Source organism: Astatotilapia calliptera, chromosome 1 (genome assembly GCF_900246225.1).
Source record: "Astatotilapia calliptera chromosome 1, fAstCal1.2, whole genome shotgun sequence".
NCBI classification, from domain to species: domain Eukaryota; kingdom Metazoa; phylum Chordata; class Actinopteri; order Cichliformes; family Cichlidae; genus Astatotilapia; species Astatotilapia calliptera.
The window spans coordinates 2,126,267-2,143,652 of NC_039302.1; the positions used below are offsets into that span (position 1 = coordinate 2,126,267).

The following is a 17,386-nucleotide window of genomic DNA, read 5'->3' on the forward strand; positions in this document are numbered from 1 at the left end:
ATCTCACAGTCATCGCTTCATCTACAGTAATATAGCGCCAGATAGTAGATTTATAGCAAATGCTAAATAATACGTAAGCAAGTCTTATGCCTAAAGGCAACTGTTGTTAAAAACTGTGTATGAAAAGTCCCTGGTTTGGGACCTGACGAAGACACAAACCCCTGTGGGGCAACCCGCTGTAGCAATCCCTTTTACTGCTTTAGATTCCTTTTTTTAAAAATTATATTTTTATTAGTCATTTTGTTTTACATTCAGATAACAAAGAGTGTATTTGGTGGCTTGACAGTGTATACATAATGCAGTATGTTTAACTTATTTACATAAAGTACATCAATACATATTATGAAGTAGAGGGTCGACCTGACATTGTACAATACATGAGAGATACACCAGTTCAGGGCTGGCCTTACATAAATTCAGGGCAGAGGGGGGACACAAAGATAATCCATTCATTCCATATTTTGTAGAATTTGTCTTCGAATTTTTAAGGAAAATGTCAATTTTTCCATTTTAAATATTTCAAAAACCACATTAAAGCAATACTTAGATGTTTGCTTTAGATTCCATTAATTTACCTTCTTACTATACTTTCATTCAATGTGAACATGGAAACACAAACAGCATCCATAGACACTACAAGCTGTCTGTAGGTAACTCTGCATGTCTGATTTGGCAGATATTGCAAAGAATCAGAATACTTTATTAATCCCAGACTATATTATGTGCTCACAGTTGCTCCAAGACAGTAAAAACCTTAAATTAAATAATACAATACTTTACTAATTTGGAAAAAAAAAAGCTCTAATGTATATAATAGCTCAATTATAAATATCTCAGTATATAAGAAAAATTAAATATATAAGGTTGAAATTAAGCTGTACAGGATGTGCAATAGGGCATAACTATTACAGTGTGTACTGTGCATTAGATGGAGGAGTTGTGCAGGGAGATACCTACAGACAGGAATGATCTCCTGTGTCGTTCTGTGGTGCATTTGGGCAACGTAAGTCTCTCACTGAATGTGCTCCTGTGATAGGCCAGCACATCATGGAGCGGGTGGGTGGTCTTGCCCACCTTTGTCCTTGGACAACAGACCTGATAAGCCATGTTATGTGTATGTATGATCTGGCAATGTTCCAAACCGCCTAAACACGTTTATTGTGCACGAGGTGACTGCAGAGGAAAGTCTGTGACAAGCAACCTTTAAAAGTTCTCATTATTTCTGAATTTCCAAGAAAATATGAATGATTTTCAAGATGCCTTCAGACTCCACTGTGTTTTCCATGTGGGCCAGGCCACGTTTGACACAGAAATACATGCATTTTTATTAAATATTAAAGCTGCAACCCAAATTTGTGAACTTCAAATTAGAACCACATTTGAAACCTTACGTGTCATATTTTACGTTCCTTTAAATCAGCAAAATAAGTGACTGATGCAGAAGTATTGAATCACCTTCATGTTTACTTGGGCTGGTATTCTTCTGATCTGTCAACCACTGGCATAATGAAATTATCTCCCTATTAGGAGCTTAAACATGAATCCACAGTCACAGCATGTCACAAAGCTGACCACGTAATCATACAGCACTGCACTCGCTTACTCTTTATTTGAGCATCCCTTAAATCAATTCAAGTCATTTTATAACCACAGATATGGAGAACACGTAGTACAAAAATGCAAACCCCTGAAGGACGGCTGAATAACAAAATGCACTTTGCCATGTGATGTTACTCAAGCCACAAGAACCCATGCAACAGGTTGCAGGGGTTAAATTGTCCCAGTGTGACTTTTAAAAGAAAAACCAGCTGCTCGAGAGTTTGGTGGCATTTTCTATTTTCAATTCCACTTCTTGATCTCACAGCGTTTCATTATGCCACAGCTGGAAATGGCCTGTGAAAATGTCCCTTTGTTGAGATGGCACAAAATAAAGAACCCAGATGTTTTAAGGAATTGCTGAATCGATGGGGTCCGAGGTGTGAGGTTCAGGGTAGTGAAAGGACCAACAGATTCTCTTTGTTCAGTTAGTTATAAAAACAAAAAACAAAAACCCAAAACACATCACTTGTGTTCCCATGTGCTCCAAGCACAGCAGGGTATAATGTACCACTAATTTTCTGCAACCATGAGGCAATTGCTTTTAACTTAAGGGCAGGAGGCATCTAGTTTTCCTCCATATGCTCCTAAATGAGGGTACATCCAATTAAAATAAAAATGTCCACCATACTTTATTAGCTTTTCAAGGTAACTCTTGTATAAGGTGACACAGGTATTGAGAAAGACACAAACCATCTAATGGTTTCTGTTACAAGTCACCTCTACAACTGAAACAATGAATTCAATGGTCGTTTCCCCTGTTAGGGGTGAAAATTTGATCCAGTTCTTAGCAAAGGCAAAAGTCCCTTTGACAAATGCACATTTGCATAAAAATGAACTATATTTGAATGACACAACATAGTTACTTTAACAGACCCGTGAGGTAAAAGGTCAAAAACACAGAGCGATATATCACACACTGCTGATCAGCAGGATAAAGTGTATGAAACAACAAGCTGAACTCAGTTCTACTGCGTATTCATTTGATCTCTTTCTAAGCTGGTGCAGCCCTCCACAACAGTCCTAGTTTCTTAAGTGGCCTCTGAAATTTAAATGTTTTAAATCCTTCCTCCGGGGTATCTTAATGAAGCTGTCCCAAAGATTCATGGTGGAAAAAAAAAACCCACTTAAAGCTGGTGTTTCCCATTAATCCGCTAGCCACCCATTTAGCATCTTTAATTCATGAAAGCACTAACTGTTAAAAAAGGCTTTAATACTTGAACAAATGGCAGTATCACAGAGTTTCAAGAAAAACATACACTGCTAACAGAGGCTGCACCGCCACATCATCAAAATCCCACTTTATTACCTGTTGCTTTGATTTTACTGTTGTGAAAGACGTCCAACCTCCAACAGAGCAAGAACAAAGTCATGTCGGGTGGTGGTTTTCTCTCATATTGCATGGTTATGGAATGTAAATGTAAGTGTTACGTAAATGGACAAAACACAATCCACACACACGTCGGTTTCCTGAACCAAAGTAGGATGAAGAGGAGACAGAATGAAGCTCTGGCCTTATTATTTATTCTATAGTTCTTCCCTGCGGTGTGGATGGATTGGCTGAACGGCAGAATCAGTTGCCATTTTGGTTCATCTGTAGATACTCGTTGTGTAACTTTTCTTGGGTCTCGTAGAGCTTGCGGAGCTTCTTGGCTTGACCTTTGCTGAGCTCCTTCCCTTCAACGTCATGAGTGGGGAAACCCTGTTAACGGCGACAAAACCAAACACACCTTTAAAGCTTTTCAGGTTGACACGGTTTGTGAGCTGTCGTTTCCATGGTAACTTTTAAATTACCTTTCTGAATTTTCCTCAAGTTCTGACGCACACACAGTTACACTGGATGCGGATGTCATTTCAAATAAGGACATTCATGTCTGTACAAGCAAATCCCCGTGAGCTAGGTCTTTCCTACTCTTGGATCCGCATCACGTCATTGACCTCAGGCACACATCTAGCTGTGAGCACCAAATCCCCACTTTTATTGCTGTAACTTCATGATTTCGTGGCGTGGGGTCGTTGGCCCCGTGACCACCTCACGACCTGGAGTACCGGGTGCTAATCTTTGTCTTTGCTTTCCTAGATATCCCAGGTTTTAAGCCCTCAGCAACAGATTCCTGAGGTCATCAGGGCCCACGAGCCTCACCACCAACATGGCACCAGCTAAACAGGTTCTTCTCATGAAAAATTAAGCATGGGAGGTAAAATAAGGACTTACCGTTTCATCGAATTTTGAGTATTTGTCTGTTTCACTGCGAAACATTTCGCTTGCAGGGATCTTCATCTTGGCCAGTTTCGCCATCTGCAACAGTAACAGAAACATGAAGATTTCCCTGATGACACAAACGCAGAAGGTCACTGTCTATATAAACCATCAGACTGACCTCTTGCTCCTGTTTCTTCTTAGCAGCCTCTAGCTTCTTCATTTTCTTCTCTTCTTCCATCTGTGAAAGATGGAATTTTATTGTGTGAAATGTTTTAAAACACATGTTTGCATTTTTAAAAAACAATTTTACATAAAAATGAAGGCTTGCAGTGGACTTCTGTTAAAATTGTAAATCAGCTAAGAATTTCTTTTGTCTGAACAAACTAGCTGTTAGATGTTGAAATGCCCGTCCTTATATCCTTGGAAACTCAGCGTCCTTCAGTTTTGGGAGGGGGCACTTCTTTTTCTGGCTTATCGTTTACTTTAAATTGGGATAAATTATCTCCTGTCAATCTTAGGACCTAAACTGCTCCAGACATGCACTCGATGTGTGATGATGTCTTCTCTTACCCTCTTCTTCTCCTCTCTCTCCTTCAGTAATGTCTCCTTGTCCACTAGCTTCACCACAGTGGGCAGGCCTGCAACACAACCACTTTATTTTCCAACACTCTTCACTTTGTAAGAACGAAACAAGGTCAGAACTTTTTTACATTCTTACGAAGAGAGTAAAGGCTCGGATTTATTGAGCAGGGCATCTTACTGCGCTGCAGTCATAAAGATGTGATGAATGGAGCGGATAATGATTTCGTGACACAGACGTAGCCAGTTTATTCCAGTAATAACTAACCCAGTCCACAGACGGCTGCGCAAAGGAGGCAGACCTGATGAGGAAGATCAAAACCTGAGCCGATTCTTTATCTCTATAACTTCAAACACAGACATCTTACCTTCGTGATCTTCCAGACGTACTCCAAGCTCTGGCAACATGTCGTCACGGACAACATCGCAGAGCTGCAGCAGCTCTGTCACTGAATAAGTAAGAAAAGAAAAAAAAGAAGAAGAATTTCATGTTTCAGTTCTCTCTGATTCAACATGGAGGTGATGTTTTGAGTTATAAAGTAAACAGTTTTGTTTAAAGCGCATGTTCTTACCTTTCTGCTCTCGAGCAATTTTGCGGACGCGCTCTCTAAAATCTGACAGCACTGTGAGGTATGGCATCACTGCGCTCTCCAGCTGTGGACAATTAAGGGGAATTTTTCATATGCAGTACATTTCTCATAATAATAATGCCACAAGAGACACAATTCAATCACAAAAAGTGAAAACCAGTTCACTTACATCAACACTCTGACTCTGTCCACCCATGGGAAAACCTATGGGGTCCGATCCTTCAACTGCACCAAATATCTAGACAACAACAAAAGTTTCATTTGAAGGGTTTGTTAGGCATCTCCACACTGATTTTGCCCAGTAATGGAGTTGTTTCTTAACTTGGAGAAGTAACAAAGTGTATCACATCCACTTTCATGTGTGTGAATGGATGAATGAGGCATGTTGTATAAATGAGATAAGAACAAACAGCATGATTTCTCCTCCATACAGAATCAAGGTGTTCTGTAAAATTCATTATTCTGAGAGCTGTGAAACGATAAACGCAGCAGCAGAAACGTGCTCACCTTCAGCATGTTGGTGAGGTACGCAGCAATACTTTCCATCAGCATGCGGTTGGGCCTGAGTTTGACGCTCTTCTTGCTGGCAATGTAACCGTTGCTTTGGCTGACCAGCGTTCTCATCTCCTCCATGGCAGTGCGGGTGTCCACGTTGTCACACAGAGCCTCGTGGACGGCAGACTTCCTGTCACAGAAACTACACAACACAAGTCACTTTTTAGTTTTAAGTATGAATGTGTTGTGTTTGCACGCACACAACTCTGAAAGTGCAAATTTTGATGAAGAACAACAAACTGGTCTTCTAATCTACCGAGTCGCTCTCTCACCTGTTGTTGAGCTCCACCTCTGCCGTCTCCCACTTCTCAAACTGACCAGTGATGTCAGTAGGCGCACGCAGGATGTCTTTCACATTCAGGAAGAACTCCTTTCAAATAGAATAGAACAGAATTCAACTTTGTTGTCATTGCACATGCACAGGGCAACGAAATGCAGTTTGCATCCATCCAGAAGTGCTTTAGTGATATAGATATATTACAATATATATTAGCAATAATATAGATATGTGAGTATATTACAGAAATGGGTCTATTATGGTATGTTATAATGTACACGGTATGAAGTATGTTATGAATATTCTATAGCTATAAGTATGTACAGGCTGTAGTGAGTACAAGCTACAAATAACAAACAAAACAAAAACAGATCAACACAAAACAGACAAATCTTCCAACACTGTCTTTGTTCTTGCTTTCACCTACATTCATAAACTTCTCGTACTGGACGGCTGACTCCATCGTGTTAGAAGAATAGTCCAGAGTGTCCTTCCAGGAATGCATCAAGAAAGCCAGACGGAGCTGACGTGCTGCGTGGAGACAAACAGTGAGACCGTTAAATAGTTCTACTCTAACTGAAGAACTTAGTGTTCATTATGGATAACGTGTTTCTCTTCAGATATAAAATAAGTAACAACTGCTGTTGGGGTGAGAGAGGGAACCATTGCATTCAATAATAATTAAATGCAAAGTGGTGTATAAACAGATAATAAGTGAAAAAGTATGTCTGAAGAAGAAACGCATCATGGGAACCCCCAGCAGCATTCAGTTTGCTGTTAAAATGATGATTTTGGCTTTGAGCTGTGACAGTTTGTGCAGCCTCATAGCTGGAAAAACTCCCTGACAGTTTATTAATGGTGATGTATGCTCAAGTGATGCAGTCTACAAAGCAGGAACACATGTATCACCTGTGTTCTTCGCCAAGGCGTCCTTGATCGTGATGAAATTCTTCAGAGACTTTGACATCTTGCAGCCTGAGATTGTCAGGTGCCCAGTGTGCAGAAAGTACTGGACCCAGTAATCGTTCTCAAAGAACGCCTGTAAGCAGCACAAGCAACTGTGGTCATAACAGGTTTTACCCTTCATCACTGGAAACGGCTTTAAACACATTCAGGATGTTTCAAAGTGTGTGTTACGTCAGGCATTTACATAGTAAACAGGAACACATTTTCTGCAACAGTTACCTCTGACTGAGCCAGCTCGTTGTCATGATGAGGGAATCGCAGATCAAACCCTCCCCCGTGGATGTCCATCGACTCGCCCAAGATAGAGCCAGCCATGGCTGAACATTCAATGTGCCACCCGGGTCTTCCCTGTCACAACATTCAAAGAAAACACCGATGACTTCCTTTCTCATAAGTACAAATTCTCGTTCCATTTCACAGCTTTAAATGCAAAGGATGATCACACGGTCTTTAAAGCCTCTGAAAATGAAGGCTCACCTTCCCCCATGGAGAGCCCCATGATGGTTCTCCAGGCTTGGAGGCTTTCCACAATGCAAAGTCATTCGGTGACTTTTTCTCACTTAGTCTCTCTGCAGAAATGCTCAGATCTCCTACAGAGCCAGGAAAACAACGACAACAGGTTAAAAACTGAACATTGTACTTATTCTCTACTCAAATATTGGTAGGAGGGAAATCTTGGTGAATCTCTTCTGCTCTCACTGAGTCAAGCACTGAGAATCCCCGACCTGTTGTCTGTTGTCGGGCATGTCTGCACCTGTTGTGTGGTGCTTGTTTTATAAGTGTACCTTCTCCCTCTTGTAAAGCTTTCTGATCGCCGACCGCCTCCGGCACCAGTTTAGCGTACGAGTGCTGCGGACTGGAATCAAACTTCAAGGTGTCAAAGTATACTGAACCGTTTGACTCGTACCTGCAGACACCAGAGAAACAAGTAACTATAGCGACAGCGATGCAAGCAGTTCGTTCGGTACGACACAAATCGTGAACAGCGGCAGCATCTTCCTCACCCATAACCATTTGAAACTATTTTCCTCACAAACTCCACGATCTCAGGCACGTATTCACTGACTCGAGTAAGGACATCAGGGGGAAGAACCTGTGTGCCAAAATGACAACTTAAATCCAGTTACAGCAGGAAAATGCTGATTTCAAAGCACATTTTAACAATGATATTTTAGACATAGTGTCCTTCCAGTAACAGAAGTTTGGACAGAGCAGTTTCAGCCATTGTTATCTCAGAAACGGTAACGTTCAACAACACAAGTAAAACTGAACAATTCATAGAAAAAGTTTCTTTACACATGTTGGATTTTTACAGGGGGCGTTTATTTAATTCCTTTAAGAGATTTTCTCAGAAAATCAAAAAATCATTTGGCTTTTTTATACTTACATTGAGTGCTTTCATATCTTTGTGATAGTCTTCTTCCCAGTATTTAGGGAGAAGGGAGAAGATGGAATTCTCTGTGACGTGACTTCCGAATTGTTTGTCCAACCAGTCTGCCAGCAAGTCCTTGGAATTCTCCAACAACACCTTGGGGAAGAAAAGACAATTCAATTGGACTTGTTGAGCTCATTTCCAGCTCCACACTTTTATTCGTGGTCACTATTAACAGAGTAGTTTTGCAGGATTCTAGTGATAAAACGATCCTTATTAGTTCTTGGTGCAGACCTGGTAAAACTGGGTGGAGTTCCTAGTTGGAACTCAGATCAGTCACACTAACCCTGAGTTACTAATCCCAAATGGTGGCAGTGAATACAAGCAGTAATAAAGCTAATCTGTCCTCCCACTGTTGTAAATGTAGAGCACTGACCATCTATCCATGAATCTGCTGCAGTTATTTTGGAAGCACAAAAAGCAAACAAAATAAAAACAAAAAAAGCATTTTCTGTATTTCTAGTGATATTTCTCTGAAGTTGCCACCACATCAGAACAGACTCACGTGTGCCAGAGGTCGTATGACTTCATCTGCGGCTTTGCTCTCCATTGCTGCTTGCAGCGGTTGCAGACTGGCTGTAACTGCACTGTCCAGCCTTTCCAGCATCTGCTTCTTGTCCGGGTCTGTGGTGGAAGCCAGCTGGGCCTGAAACGGCTGGAATTGGCAGAATAACACACAGAAACCCACAGAAATTAAAAAAACTTTCAGCTTGTCTCTGTTTTTAGATAGAGCTGAAGCTTGGACTTCTACTAGCTACAGTACAGGGTGTACTGATGCTTGTGTCTATAGAGTCTAGTGTTTGTGCATGCTGTGGTTAACCAGCTGCTACTTCACAAACACTGATACAACCCATAGGGAAACCAACAGAGCCTGCCGATGGAGCAGAGTTGTTGTAGGAGGAGGTTTGCAACTAGATCTTCTGATATTATAAACTCAGTGACATAAATGTTTAACATTAACGCAGTATTTATCTGTTTTACTAAGTACTGCACAGTTCTGTTTTGTGTTATTTGAATTATCTGCCTCGCTAAATAATGACCAATAATCTCCAGAGAGATACATGCTGTGCGATCAATGAAAACAAAGAGAGAAGATTTACACCATCACTGTCAGATCAATAAGTACTTCACACAGGTGCAGTGCATCCAGGGCTTAAACCTGTCTCACCGTTCTGGCGCTGAGCACATCCTGCAGTATTTGAGCCGCTTGTGGCTGTTTCTCTTTGTACTGGTCCAGAAGGTAATTCTGCCGGGCTCTTTTAATGATCTGAAAGAAGAATATCCCAATAATAAACCAAAACAGCAGAGTTTGCTTATGCCAAAAGTTCAAAAGCATTCTGCATGTATTGCAACATCAGCTCCATAGTAGGACAGTCTGGGTGCTAAACTGGCCTGTCCTGTAGTCCTGACGCCCGTTTAGCCCATTACAAAACAACAAATACAAATCAGCTCCTAATTTTCTGAGCAGCTGAAAACCTGCATGTGTACATTTATGTTTTCCCCCTGTCTAATTAGGTCATCACAAGACCCTGAATTCCTGCCATAACTTCTCAGAGACATGTCAGCTTACAAGCTGAACCTGTTTTTACCTGCCTATAAACACACAGACAGATGTGTGAACATGTGAATGTTAACAAGGACCTTGCACTTATTTCAACAGGGCTGCATTAATCATTACAGACACAGATGAGCTTGGACAACCCATCTCCCACATTTCATGCAAAAACCTTTATTAAAAAAATTAAAAACATCTAAAACACATCAAAGCAGACTTACTTTGTCATCTATGTCTGTAATGTTCATGCAGTAGATCACATCATACTTGAAGTAGTCCCTCAGTATCCTTCGCAGAATATCAAAGGATATGTAGGATCTGCATAAAGCAAATTATTCATTAAAATGTTGTTGTAATAGAAAAAAATATAACAGTCTCGCTATATGAAGGATCATTTCCAACCCAGAATTTCAGTGCTTAAATTCCTCTGATCTTGCTTACCTGGCATGTCCCATGTGGGAGGCATCGTACACTGTAGGACCACAGCAGTACCATGTTACTTTATTCCCTTTCTGAGGAACAAACAGCTCCTGAAACATGGAGGTTATGAACTTAAATGAGGATAACAAATACTTTAAAATAAAAAAATCTGATAAAAATGTATCTTACTGGTGGCAGCGGGATTTTTAAATGCAGTGTAATAGAAACGAGAGCCACAGCGAGAGATTAGGTTGCATAGATGGTTTTATTTCTACGTTTGTTTTTTCAGTCGAGACTTCTTCCTGATCCAGAACAGTCTGGTTGTGCCAGACTAACGCTCATCTAAGAAATACGGGCATGTTTATCAGCGCCACAAAGAGCCTTAAGCTAAAGACCATCTCGCTACACTTAAAATCATCTGGAAACCAGTTGGGTGTGCATGTGGCAAAATGCAAGCAGACTATAAAAATATGCATTAAATCTACAAATGTGAAGTGAAAGTGCTGCATTCTATACCAAGAATGAGAGCACATCTGTCACAAGATACATCAGTCAAAAGAAATGTGACTATAACTTCTTTAAACCATACCTGGATTGCATACTTTGGAAAACAGTGAGGCTTTAAATCCTGTCACTATTAAAAACTTGAATGAAATAATCTAAATATATATGCATTCTTTCTTTTTATAAGTTGTACAGTAACGATCACAGACTCTTTAGAATTGTGTTTGCTTCAGTGGTTTAGCCCTGCGTCAGGCTGCCCACCTGTCCAATGGATGACGTGCACGGTCATACTTTTATTCCCATGTCTGCTCCTACATACGTTTCTATTGCAGCTCCAATTGTTAGTCACAAATGTGGGCGAAACGCTCACAGTTACATGGCAGAAACCGAGAGCTACAGATGCTTCGTGTAATAAACGAAGCGCCAAAGCACAAAATTTGCATCGATTATTTTTTAAGTTATTCGAGTTACTCGGTGAATTGTTGCAGCCCCTTATTAATCCCTTGTAACTTTAACAGGCCTCATAATCTTAATTTGCCTGCAAATCATAGCTTATCGTTTCAATTTCACATCACTGCATGAGTATAAATAAAACTGACTCTGTCCAGCCTGTGGCTATATATACATTGAGGGATGCGGTATCTAATGTAGCGACTTCACGAGGACCTCATTTCCCAGCAACACCAGCACTGATGTGCGCTTTACATTCGTCTCTACCTTTGCTCTTGTCAGGCTGTTGTAGAGTCGCAGCTGAGGAACATCTGTTCCTGCTGGTGGAGACCAAGGAGGCTGGACACGCTTTCCTTTGACTAAAAAAAGAAAGGAACGAGGGACAATTTCAGTTTTCACATCATAAGAAAAGGGGTTCTACCTCTGTCGAAGCTATTCATATGGATGCTTTGGTGACATCATGTTCCATTAGGGCTAATTAATAAGACTAATCAATAAAGGCTACCAATAAGACAGTGACTCAGAGCTCACGTCAGATAACATGAGACAGTGAAAGAGCAAAGAACTGATGCCCAGTGCTGTGATAATGGTTCAAAAACTGTGACACATGTAAATGGATTTATTTTTGCTTGAAATAGTTAAAGTAAAGCAATGACAGAAATCTGTTATAGGTTCTAGTGCAGTGCTGAGGAGTGTGATATTTCAACAGTAGTTAACAATAAATATAAATATTCTCATCATCCCATTCTTATCAAAGACACACAATAAAGTTTCCTCTTCATCAGTGTCAACAAAAGAAAATATTTCCTCTTTAGTCTGAACTTCTGTCACTGTGTCTGCCTACTGAGCTTCAATTTCCAGTCAAATATTTGCTCAAAGGCAGGGTTCAACATCCACACAGCGCATCAGAAAAAGAGTTGATGCAGTCTGCACAAAGGGAAAGCACAAGTACTGTTCACAAGCAGTGCAACCCTGCTAGAATATGGAATCTAAAAATAGTTAGATACCCCATATGATTAGTTAAAAAACAACTTCAAGTGGACACATTGTGCTTAAGATTGCTAATGGTCAACACGTTTATTTAACATGGCCAGAGTCACTGGTCATAGCTGGCGAACATATCCTTGATAACCCCGACCAAAAGAAGCAGGTAAGCCCAAGAACTCCCCAGGAAACTCCACTGAGGACACAGAGTGAGGGAGGCTGCTGTCCCCAGAAGTCTACAGAACCAGAAGTCTTTTAACAACCACATGGTAAAAATAAATTTTTTTAAAATATACAGTTTTGAAGCATTTCTGGTTTTGCTTCACCTTTCAGACCCCAAACTTACATCTATCGTGTCTACTGTGTCCTTGTAAAGAAGAATGGAATTTTCCAGTAACACAGCAGAGTTAAATGGAAAGTGAAGGTGAAAGAAATGAAGGAAATCTAGACATCCGAGACTGGCACAGCATCAGATGAGCAAAACAACACACTGGAGTCCCCGGATAAAAATACAGCGATGAAAGTGAGCGTAATAGGTCAAATTTACTATTTACTGGCTTTTTTAATAAGAGTTTCACTCCCACTCACATCAGCCACGTAACCAAGTACGCTCTTACACATCGTTTAGATTAATAAATAAACATTTCTGTGTTCTATCATCAGTTACTCTTTCTTTTCATGATGTTTTACATTTTTTGTAAAGTTGTCCTTATTAATATTAAGCTATTTAGCCAGGTATGGGAACAAAGAGTATTTGCCTGTGGGGTTCTTCACCAGCTGTTGCTGCCGTGTTTACACAGCGATAACGCGAGTCTCCTCAGCGCTTAGCTGCAGGTACCACACACATCAAGTTGCTATGACTGACATCAAAAGTGCAAGCTAAAACAGAGTTCATTCCAGTGCCTGCAAAGGAAGCCTTAGTTCATGCTGAGAGTCAGTTTGTTTAAGAGGGCACGTCACAGCCTCAGAGTGCCTCCACATCCACGGCCAGCAGGCGCAGGACCACATCTAGCCTGTTCATGCCTTCAGCTTTCTACTCACTGCTGCTTTCTGGGTTGAGGTCCTGTTGCAGGGCTGCTATGTGTCTGTACCAGCGCAGAGCGTGGACATGTTGTGGATCTGGGGGTCTGTGGAGGAGCTTAAAGGCTTTCTGGTCGACCTGGGTGGGGCTGAACCCAGCCAGGTAGCTGCGTGAGGTTAGGTAGTCATTCAGGGCCACTGTCAGTGCAGCCTCCTCACTTATCTGTAGCAAGAAGCCATACTCAAAGGCTGCAGAAACAAGAGGGCAAATGTTCGCAAAGAATTACCACCTTACTCCACTGGACAGTGGAATAACCAATGAGACTAATGACTTTGGTCAGAGCCAAGAATTACTCGATCAGTTGGAAAGTCAGCACACGTCCAAAGTAAACTGCACTTATGAGTGAGTTAAATGAAACTACTCTCTACCCAAACATAGCCTAGCAGAACTAATGCTGAATAACACTGGCCTTTAGCCACTCACAGAGAACCTTATATATGTATAAGAAAACAAAAGAGGTGCAAGCACTGAGTGGAAACAGGAGAAAGCAAAAGATGGAGAAAAAAATGTAATTAAGGGTGCAGGTTACATGTCTTATAGAAGCAACCCGTGATTTTCATACTGTGTTACTATTTGAGCTGTAATTCTAACTGCAGGTCAACAAGTATTTGGACAGGAACACATTTTATATCAATCAAGGGGCTGAAAATAAATACAGCAAATATTGGTAAAACTGTTAATGTTACCAATGTTTTAAAGGGTCAGGTTTCACTGATTTAAAGGTAAATTAGGAACGTACTAATAAGCAATTTCTTAGTTATTTTAGGTTCATTTCCTTCTTAACTTGAAGCTGAAAGTCTGCACTTTAATCACACCTCGACTGTTTTATTTCATTGTTGTGCTGTATAAAATTTAAATTACTGACCTGAGAGTAAAAATCACAGTAAGCACTTGAAAACGTTAACAGTGTTTCTCATAACAGGCTAAGTTATACTACTACTACTACTAGTAGTAGTAATAATAATAACAATAATTTCAATGCTTTCCATAAACCTTTGTAAAAATATCAAACAAAAAGGCGATACTGTCGGATGCTAATAATTTTCTTAAAGATGACACGAAAGAAGATGGAACTTAAACCCGAACATAGACTTAAACAAACCACAGTTCAACAAAAACACCCCACACATCACACAGGAATAGGTTCACTAAAACACTATAAACAAATAAAAGAGAATAAACTGTAGTTACTTCATAACATCCTGTTTGACTGGACAAATGAGCCGAAGATGAGGCTACCTTTTTTAAACGCAGACAAATTGCTAAATAGTATTTGCTGCCCTGTGTTTATGCCGAGGTATTAAGTATTAGTTTAAGCTGTATTTTTTATATGAAATTCGGCTTGTCACTCATTGACAGTGTTTCCTTTAGCTAAGCGGCTCAACTGCAGACTTTGGGACACAGCTCTACATATTAGCTAGCCTGAGCGTTAGCATATTCGCTGTGACACTTCATCAAAATGCGTTAGGTTGTGCTGTCATAGCTTTATGCGGTTTTTCAACTAACGAACCCATAAAGCAAACACCATATATTATTTACTGTACCCGGATCACCCGAAGCCGACATTGTCACCGTAATCAAAGGCTGGATGCTGATGCAACAATAACGTGCCCGGAAGAAGAACCCGTATAAACGACGGTAGGAATAGGAACCAAAGTGTTTGAACCTGAGAGCTGGCGGACATAAATGATGGTACACTCAATGTTTTTTGTTTTTGTTCTGTGTGTGTGTGTGTGTGTGTGTGTGTGTGTGTGTGTGTGTGTGTGTGTGTGTGTGTGTGTGTGTGTGTGTGTGTTTGTTTAAGACACTGGAATGCAATGCAATAAAATAAAATACTATATACAATAGAATAAAATAGAAATACAAATGCTATATACAACTGAGTAAGAAAATACAAAAGTACAACTTCGTCAGAAGAAGAATTGTACAAGAATTGCACATATAGCAGTCTTATTGCACATGTGAGGGTTTGATCAGCTGCAAAAGTCTTTGTTGTGGAGTCTGACAGCAGTGGGGAGGAAAGACCTGCGAAATCTCTCCGTCCCACACCGTGGGTGCCGCAGTCTCCCACTGAAGGAGCTGCTCAGTGCTGTCAGAGTCTCTTGCATGGGGTGGGAGATGTTGTCCAACAGGGATGACAGCTTAGCCGCCGTTCCCCTGTCACTCACCACCTCCACTGGGTCCAGAGGGCATCCTAGAACAGAGCAGCATCCTAGAACTTTTAAGGAAAAGTTGATGATCAATCAAGCTTAAGTTATATGGGCACGAGCTGGAAAATTTTTTTTAAATGATTTCTTGGAATGTGGTTTTAAATCTCAGTGGAAAAGTACCGAGATTCTATAGTTAAACAGAATCTGAAAAAAAGAAAGAAAATAAAAAATATATATCTAGTTTTTGTTGCCTACATTGTAGACTCTACATTGTAGAGGGTGACGTTGCCTTTAAACAGGGTACAGTCAGGGGTTAAAGTGGGATTCAGCAGGTGGAGGAACCCTAAAATTGGCTGTAATGGCTCAATGTGGGGAAAAGTATAATAACACAATAACTTCTATTGAGAGCTCCAGTATATTTTCTTAGGCTGTGATCAAATGACCTGCTGCTCTTTGTGGATTTACACAAATTAATTCAACAAGGTGTTAGCAGGTGTTTCATGAGTTGTCCTGGCTGATTTCCATCCTCTACACTGACAGTATCTTGTTTATGCAGTCTTTTTTCTAAATGGTATAAAGTTTTATGAAGGTGGAATTCAGTCAGTGGATCATCAGCTAAAATTCATTTGAATCTCTGCTACACTTGATCCAGGGCGGTCCTGGCCTGTTTGGCGCCCTGGGCGAACACTCCCTTTACCCCTAATCCTAAAGTGTATTTTTATTTTCTTACTTTTCTTATATTTATTGTTTGTTTACTTGCACTGCTGTAACTGGAGCCTCGTCATCTTGTCTCTCTATATACTGGACTGTATGTAGCGGAGATGACAATAAAGTTTATTTTGACTTCAGCAGTGAGCAGGCGCACCGAGGACTCTCGCGCTCACTTTTCGTGTATAGAATTTCGAAAAAAACATCGGTGCAAATAATAAGTCTGTATCATGATGTCTGGTGTTTTCGTGTTTGTTGGTTTGTTTTTATTTTGTTTTATTTTGCGAGTTGGTTATTAGATGCTGCTCCCCGCCGCCCCGCCCTCTCCTCTCTGCGCCGCAAGCAGCAGGCGCACCTCGCAAACGGTGGGCGCCCTTACTCCCAGCAAATGGGCGATAGAAAACCGCTCGGTGCCTGTACCATTCCCAATATGCGCTGGCTGACGTCGGGGCAGCATGAGTACCAGCAATTTTTTTTTTTTTTGCTGATGCCCGTGATGCCGCCCCGGGCAACCGCCCGTGTCGCCCGTATCAAAAACCGCTACTGACTTGATCTAACCTAACTCTGACCATGAACCCACGGCTACTGTGCACCAGTCACACACTGTTCTTTAAGCTTCAAATTTCCAGTTCATCAAACATCACTTATCAGTCCTTACCTTTAGATCTGACCTCTCTTCTTCCCGTCTTGTCCTGTCTTTCCTAGCTTTCTCCATCTCTGAGTGAAGTTGGCTCTCTTTTTTCTCTCTCCCTGTGAGATGCAGCAGCTGGACCTGTGAGACAAACGTCACACAAACAGTTTGTGTGTTGGCTGATTTTTGTTGAGCTGATAGAAATGCTATATTTGAAATTACCTGCCACTTAAAAAAATCTCACTCCCTTTATGCTCCTCTTCACTAGAGGTACATGCTGAAGTACCACAACCGCAACTTAGGGACACCTGCAGTCATTCTGGTGTTGTGGCAAAACCCCCCAAAACAAAAAACACAGTCCCACTTTTAACCTCTGACTTTGGCACGCGTCCTAACTTTTTATGCGACATCCACCGATGAGGATTATTAAACGAACAGGACTGCCTTTCATGTGTTCAAAGAAAATCTATGAAAAATGAGAAACAGGAAGGAGCAGGAGAGGATGGTCATATTAGACTCAGACGTGGGCACACTAGTTTAAACAGAACATTATTTATGACATGGAAACGCAGTACAGGAAAAAGTAATTACTGTGGAGACGAAGAAACTGTTGAACATCTTACATTACACTAACAGGAGTGTCAGGTGCTGACAAGTTCAACTCCAAAACCTCCTCCTCGGTACAGTGATGGTTAAATCCTCTGA

General features: G+C 40.9%; 1 protein-coding gene across 2 annotated transcripts; it reads right to left on the reverse strand.

The window, feature by feature from the left end:
• Positions 1 to 1,579: 1,579 nt before the first annotated feature.
• cars1 (cysteinyl-tRNA synthetase 1) lies at positions 1,580 to 14,857 on the reverse strand. 2 transcript variants are annotated; one of them, XM_026191180.1, is made up of 23 exons: positions 14,737 to 14,857; positions 13,153 to 13,380; positions 11,395 to 11,486; positions 10,195 to 10,283; positions 9,975 to 10,071; positions 9,367 to 9,465; positions 8,704 to 8,853; positions 8,154 to 8,294; positions 7,771 to 7,859; positions 7,552 to 7,673; positions 7,244 to 7,356; positions 6,986 to 7,114; positions 6,710 to 6,839; positions 6,228 to 6,331; positions 5,796 to 5,893; positions 5,476 to 5,665; positions 5,138 to 5,206; positions 4,951 to 5,032; positions 4,747 to 4,827; positions 4,370 to 4,437; positions 3,978 to 4,037; positions 3,812 to 3,895; positions 1,580 to 3,298 (listed from the first exon to the last, which is right to left on the reverse strand). In XM_026191180.1, the coding sequence occupies exons 1-23, from the start codon at positions 14,756 to 14,758 to the stop codon at positions 3,170 to 3,172; spliced, it is 2,466 nt and encodes an 821-aa protein (XP_026046965.1). In that variant the 5' UTR covers positions 14,759 to 14,857; the 3' UTR covers positions 1,580 to 3,169. The 2 variants fall into 2 exon arrangements, with proteins under 2 accessions (XP_026046965.1, XP_026047024.1); XM_026191239.1 differs by lacking the exon at positions 13,153 to 13,380 and having other exon boundaries at positions 14,737 to 14,856.
• Positions 14,858 to 17,386: the final 2,529 nt, after the last annotated feature.

What these genes read in the sequence shown, in the direction of transcription:
- cars1 (XM_026191180.1), bottom strand. Translation starts at nt 14,758, where the DNA reads ATGTCGGCTTCGGGTGATCCGG. An exon ending in TTACAGACATAGATGACAAA is followed by an intron (nt 9,466 to 9,974) that starts GTAAGTCTGCTT and finishes TTCTTCTTTCAG; the next exon opens with ATCATTAAAAGAGCCCGGCA. An exon ending in AATTGCTCGAGAGCAGAAAG is followed by an intron (nt 4,828 to 4,950) that starts GTAAGAACATGC and finishes TTACTTATTCAG; the next exon opens with TGACAGAGCTGCTGCAGCTC.